Source organism: Brassica oleracea, chromosome C8 (genome assembly GCF_000695525.1).
Source record: "Brassica oleracea var. oleracea cultivar TO1000 chromosome C8, BOL, whole genome shotgun sequence".
Classification (NCBI taxonomy): Eukaryota; Viridiplantae; Streptophyta; class Magnoliopsida; order Brassicales; family Brassicaceae; genus Brassica; species Brassica oleracea.
The window spans coordinates 6324960-6330210 of record NC_027755.1 but is presented as its reverse complement, the minus strand read 5'-3'; the positions used below and the strand labels follow the sequence as shown (position 1 = coordinate 6330210).

Sequence of the window (5251 nt, the reverse complement as noted above, 5' to 3'; positions counted from 1 at the left end):
AGGTGGTGGTGGCTTCTGGTAGAATGAGTTTCCATAACTCATGTTGTTGCTGTAGTTGTTGATGTAGGGTTTCTGGTGCTGCGAACTCTGGTTGAAATTACTCCTTTGTCCATAGAAGTTTCCATTCTGGTTTCCAGACCTCTGAAATCCAGTTCCACCAATGAAGTTCACATCTTCTTCAACCTCTGCTCTACCCTCTGTCTCTACAACTTCTGCATCCTCAACTAAGCAAGACTGCTTTCTGCGAAGCTTGTGAACATTGTCCAGATTTGCCTTCACCTCATCCATCTGGTCATTCCTAAGGATGGTTGCAGATCTCTTCCTCTCAAAGTTAGTGTTCTTGGTGCTGTTGCTGGATGTTAAGTTCTCAATAACTCTCACAGCCTCCTCTGGATTCCCGAGGGCTTGGTCACTGTCCGAGAATTATTTCACGGACTTCACCCCGAAGCGGGTCTGTCGCGTTGTTACGCTCCACCGTTCCTGGTTTCAGTCGGACCTGCCGATCGAACAAGGGTCAGAGTCAATAATGGATGGGTTTATTCCATATGTGGCTCGGACGAAGAGAGATAGGTTGAAGCCTCGCAAGGACAAACATCCTATGGTGGATGAAGACGTGGTTGACGGGCAGCTTTCTCCTGACAACATACTCAAGGACTATCTTGAGAGTCAAGCTGGTGGAATCAGAAGCGAGAAGTTTAATCTCAAAGGGTTGTTCGAATTCGACTTTCCTCCCACCGAGGGTGGATCCAGCGAAGTGCGAGAGTTTACCAAGGCGGTGAGGATGGTCAATGGGGTAGGTTCTCATCTTTGAACATTCTCAGATTTTTTTTTTGGCCGAAGCTTTCTTGACTTTCAGAATTTTCGCAGGGCAAACAATAAGCTCACATGGCTCGATTCAAGGCTGAGATTGCTGATAAAGAGATTGCTCGTCTGAAAGATGAGTTGGAAAGTTCTTGTCGTCGTGAGAGAAAGTCGTTTGAGAGGGAGTTCAACCATGCCTATAGGCGAGGGAAGAGAGAGGTGGTCGAAGTTATGAAGAAACGTTGTGATAAGTTCTCGCAAAAGTTTGGAGAGCTCAAGGGGCGTTACAAGACACTCGCGGATTATCGCGAGTATCGTGGAACCATGGGTGGTTTGTATCTTACGCAGCTTCTTGACTACTCCTTCACAGGCAAGTATGCAAGGCAGACCGGGTGTATGGCCGAGAAAGACAGAGATTTTGTAATTTCTAAGGTTGAGGAAAATATTTGGGAGCAATGGGATCCAGTTCCCGTTTCTCCCGATACAGTGGAGGCCGAGACGGAAGGCCCTGGTGAGATGGGTGAAGTGAACCAGCTGGTGGCTCCGCTTGATGTCAACGACTACTCGATCGGAAGGTCGACCAGTGAGAACTTCGATCTTGGCGATTGATTGTAAGGTTTTATGTGAGTAGTTCGGGAAAGTGTTCCCTTGACTTTGTAATTTGCTTCTGTTATTTGTTTGTTTGCTGGCCCAGTATGGCCATGTTTTTATGTAATGGGACTAGCCGTGTGTGGCTTCGAATCCCTGTTGTTTACCGGCTTTCGTGTTTGAACCATGCTTTTATAAAAAGGAGGTTTTTAAGAATGTTTAGATTTTTGTTAAGTATAAGGGGAAGGGTCCGAGTTGTCATCTTGTCCTTCGCTTCTTTTTTGTGGATCGTCAAACTTGAAGCTTCGATAGCGTTTTTGGTATAGACGAAGGGACATGCTTTCAAGATCTCGTATCGTTTCGATATTATGCCTTTAGACCTTAGAAACCAGTGTGCTGGGTTTAGGGTAAGACCTAGGTCTAATCACCGGCTTAGGGGGTACGATAACTACTTTGACTTACGTTTCCCGTATCGTTTTCGACCTGATTTTTTTCCGCTTTAAAGTCCGCGATATGTTCTCGGCTTACGCAACTTGTATGGTACGAATCGAGCTTCTCTTCGAGAACAATTTTTAAGTCTCCCGAAAGTGCTGACCAAAATTTCGGATTTCTTTTATAGCGCCCTATTTTATCCTAGTCGGATGTAAGAGGACCTATCCTTAGGATAAGTCTAAATGCGTTTGTTTAGGACGGCTAAAGTGCTTGGCGGGGCCAATCGACAAGCGTTTGTAATTTTTTAGTCGCGAACGGACTGGGAGCATGTTCTCAAAGATATAGACGACGTCTCGCTTATTATTTTGAAAACACGCTTCATGTTAGAAACGTATCAGAGATTGGGGTCTCGTGTTCTAGGTGAGATTCGGATTTGAAAGTACGACCGAGATGTGGTTTCAAAAGAGTTTTGGTCGGTGGAATCTGTTGATTCCGGCGATGCCTTAGTTGATGAGACGAAATTTCTTTGTTGGACAAGTTAGTGTGGAGTTGATCCGTTTTGAGGCAAGACGATCTTTTATGAGTTTCCGTTTTCCGGGTTCGTATGATAATCGTTTCGCTCGTATATGGATGTTTTCCGAAAATATAACAAGACGTTGCGCAAGATAAGAGAATTTTGAAGGAAGTCTTTATTGCCGAAAAAGTTTCAAAAATATTGCTGAACTCGTCCTTCGACAAGCTGCCTACGTACCCCTTTCAGGGATCAAGTCATCTCGTAGTTCTGTGTTTTGTGCGAGTGTCTCTACTCGGCTATCGAGTTTGCGTCGGTCGCCTCAGTCGCAGGACTGGCGTCTTCCACCGGGTTTTTCTCCTCCGGTTCGGTTGAAACACTGGGCTCCGAAATTAATTGTTTCTTGGCTGTTCTTTGAGTCGACGATTTTGGATTGTCTTTTTCCGAAGGTTTTTCAGTTGATGTCTGAGTTAGCTTTCCCCGTTTGGGCCTTACCATCGCGATGGTCGTGATTTTCTGTAGCTTGTGTTCGGCCAAGAAACAGTATCTCGACTGTGTCTGGTATCCCCATATCGCTGCAATTTCGTTATGAGTCGGGAATTTGATGCCTAAGTGATAAGTCGACGGGACTGCTTTCATTGCGTTTAGCCAAGGTGTGCCCATGATGACGTTGTAGATGGCTGGGTGGTCAATGACTTTGAAATCGACGCTCTTCGTGACTTCTTTCGCAGCAACCGGCAGTTTGATCGATCCGAGAGTCATAGATGTAGTGCCCTCAAAACCGGTTAACGGCTTGGGATACGGTACGACTTCTCCTAGCTCAACGTTCATCCTTCTAAGAGTATCACGGAAGATGACATTGACCGTGCTACCCGTGTCGATGAGAACTCTCGCGGCCTCGAGATCCCTTATCACGAGAACGATCACGAGCGGATCGCTGTGGGGCTGATCTATCATGCCGGCTTCTTCTTCATCGAAAGTGATCGCTCCTTTCGGGAAATCACCTGGCGCGGACCAGGTTTGCGAATTTGCGCTCGTCTCAGCCTTGCGCTCATAAGCTTTGATGGGAGAGATGGTATCGCTGCTGTACTGCGATCCTGATCCTCCGATGATCATATTGACTTTTCGGCGACTATTGTCGTTGCCTTTCTCGTCCTACCTTCTCCTGCGCTTTTCTCCTGATTTGTTCCCTTGGACAGAGTTATCCGTTTGAGGGGCCTTATCGTTTCTCGGAGGGCGATCTGAATCGCGAACAAGGTCTTTTACGCTAGATACCTCGGCGAGTTCTCCCGCAAGCAGCTTTGCGGCACCGAGAACCTTGCAGTTTATGGTCGAGTGGCCGCGGGCCTGGTGAAAGTCGCAGAAGGCATTCACATCGTAATTCGGATTTTGGGTCCATGTATTACCCGTCGTCCGGCCTTGCTCCAGTCCGGAGTTGATGGCGTAGTTATGCACTCCCTGGGTCTCTTCTTCCCCGTGATGGACGTTTTTGTCGTCACGAGGGTTTCTCCTTTTCGGTTTCTGATCCGACCCGGGATCCTTCGACGACGTCTTTGTCATCCTCTGTTTTTGCGACTAGACATTCGTCTCTTCTTTCATGATTATGTAGTCTGTGGCTTTATGGAGCGCGTCCTGAATCATACGCGGCATATCCAAGGTTGTCCACTTCCTACACTTTCACTTGTACCAGAGCGTCTACAGCTACTTTGTCGCTTATTCCGCTGACTTTTGCCATGACAATCTTAAACCGTTTTATGAAGTCACGGAGGGGTTCGTCCTTTCCCTGGGACATACTCCAGAGATCGACATCGGAGGTTTCTCGGTCTATGAACATAGAGTACAGCTTGAGAAACTCCAAGGCGAGTTTGCGAAAGCTTCCGATGGAATTTCGCTTCAGGCGAGAGAACCATTCGAGTGCTGCTCCTAAGAGGTTTTCGACGAAGAGGCGGCATTCGCCGGCATATCTTTCGCTTTTTCATAATTTGGCTCTCCCCATTGCGATCTGGAAAGCCTTTAGGTGTGCCCTTGGATTAGTCGTTCCATCGTTAGGCGTTACCTTGATCTTTCTAGGTCCGAAACCCTAGTTCCTGTGATGCGGGTAGTAAAGGGCATTTTTCGAGATTCCTAAAGCAGCAGATCGATCTCGGGCGCGGTGCTAGTAGCGTGGTGAATCTGAAATTTCACCGCTCTAACTTCTGCAACCGTTTTCATGAGATGATCGCGAAGATTGCGGATCTGGGATTTCTCGCTAGCAGGTTTCCAACTTTTTCGGTGTATGCTGCAAGTGTTCCAAGTCTGCTCCTCGACTAGGTCTTCATGTTCGTCCCAAAAGAGAGCTTCTTCTTCTTCGGTCATAGGATTATCGAACTGGGAATCATCTTGAGCCGCACGGCTCCTTGTACGACGCGGATGCATGTCTGCGTCTTCGTCTGTAGGTTCGGACTGACTGCTAGAATCCACATCGACGCGCCCGATTTCTCCTTCCTCCTTGTCTTCCATGATAGGGGGAAGATCTCCCGGATTTTTCCGCGTTGGCGCAGGAGTGATTTCGTCCCGGACGTTTTCTCCTCCGCGTTGCTAGACCGGTTCGAAGGAGTTGCGAAATCGAGTCTTCTTCCGCGGACTCGAGTTTTTCCGCGCGGAAGGACGGCCCTGGTTCTTGCTGTTAGGTTTTCGACCTGTTTAGCGAGAGAACTCATGACCTTGTCCCGTTCTTCCGACTTCTTTTTGAAAGTCGAGAACATCTTCTGAACCTCCCCAAACGCTGTGGTGTTGACGTTAACTGCGGTAACGTTCGCTGCTGGAGTGTTTTCAATGTTGTCGTCGACTGCATTGCCGTCGCGAGTTTGTTGGTTGTTGAGATAGTCAGCTGACATATCTGATCGAGCGTTGGTGGCTCCGTACCCCCCCCCCCCCCCC

At 47.9% G+C, this 5251-nt stretch overlaps 1 protein-coding gene across 1 annotated transcript; it reads right to left on the bottom strand.

Annotated features, from left to right (window-relative positions):
• Positions 1-2623: 2623 nt before the first annotated feature.
• Positions 2624-3448, bottom strand: LOC106308547. The gene has a single exon (XM_013745702.1). The coding sequence runs from the start codon at positions 3446-3448 to the stop codon at positions 2624-2626; it is 825 nt and encodes a 274-aa protein (XP_013601156.1).
• Positions 3449-5251: the final 1803 nt, after the last annotated feature.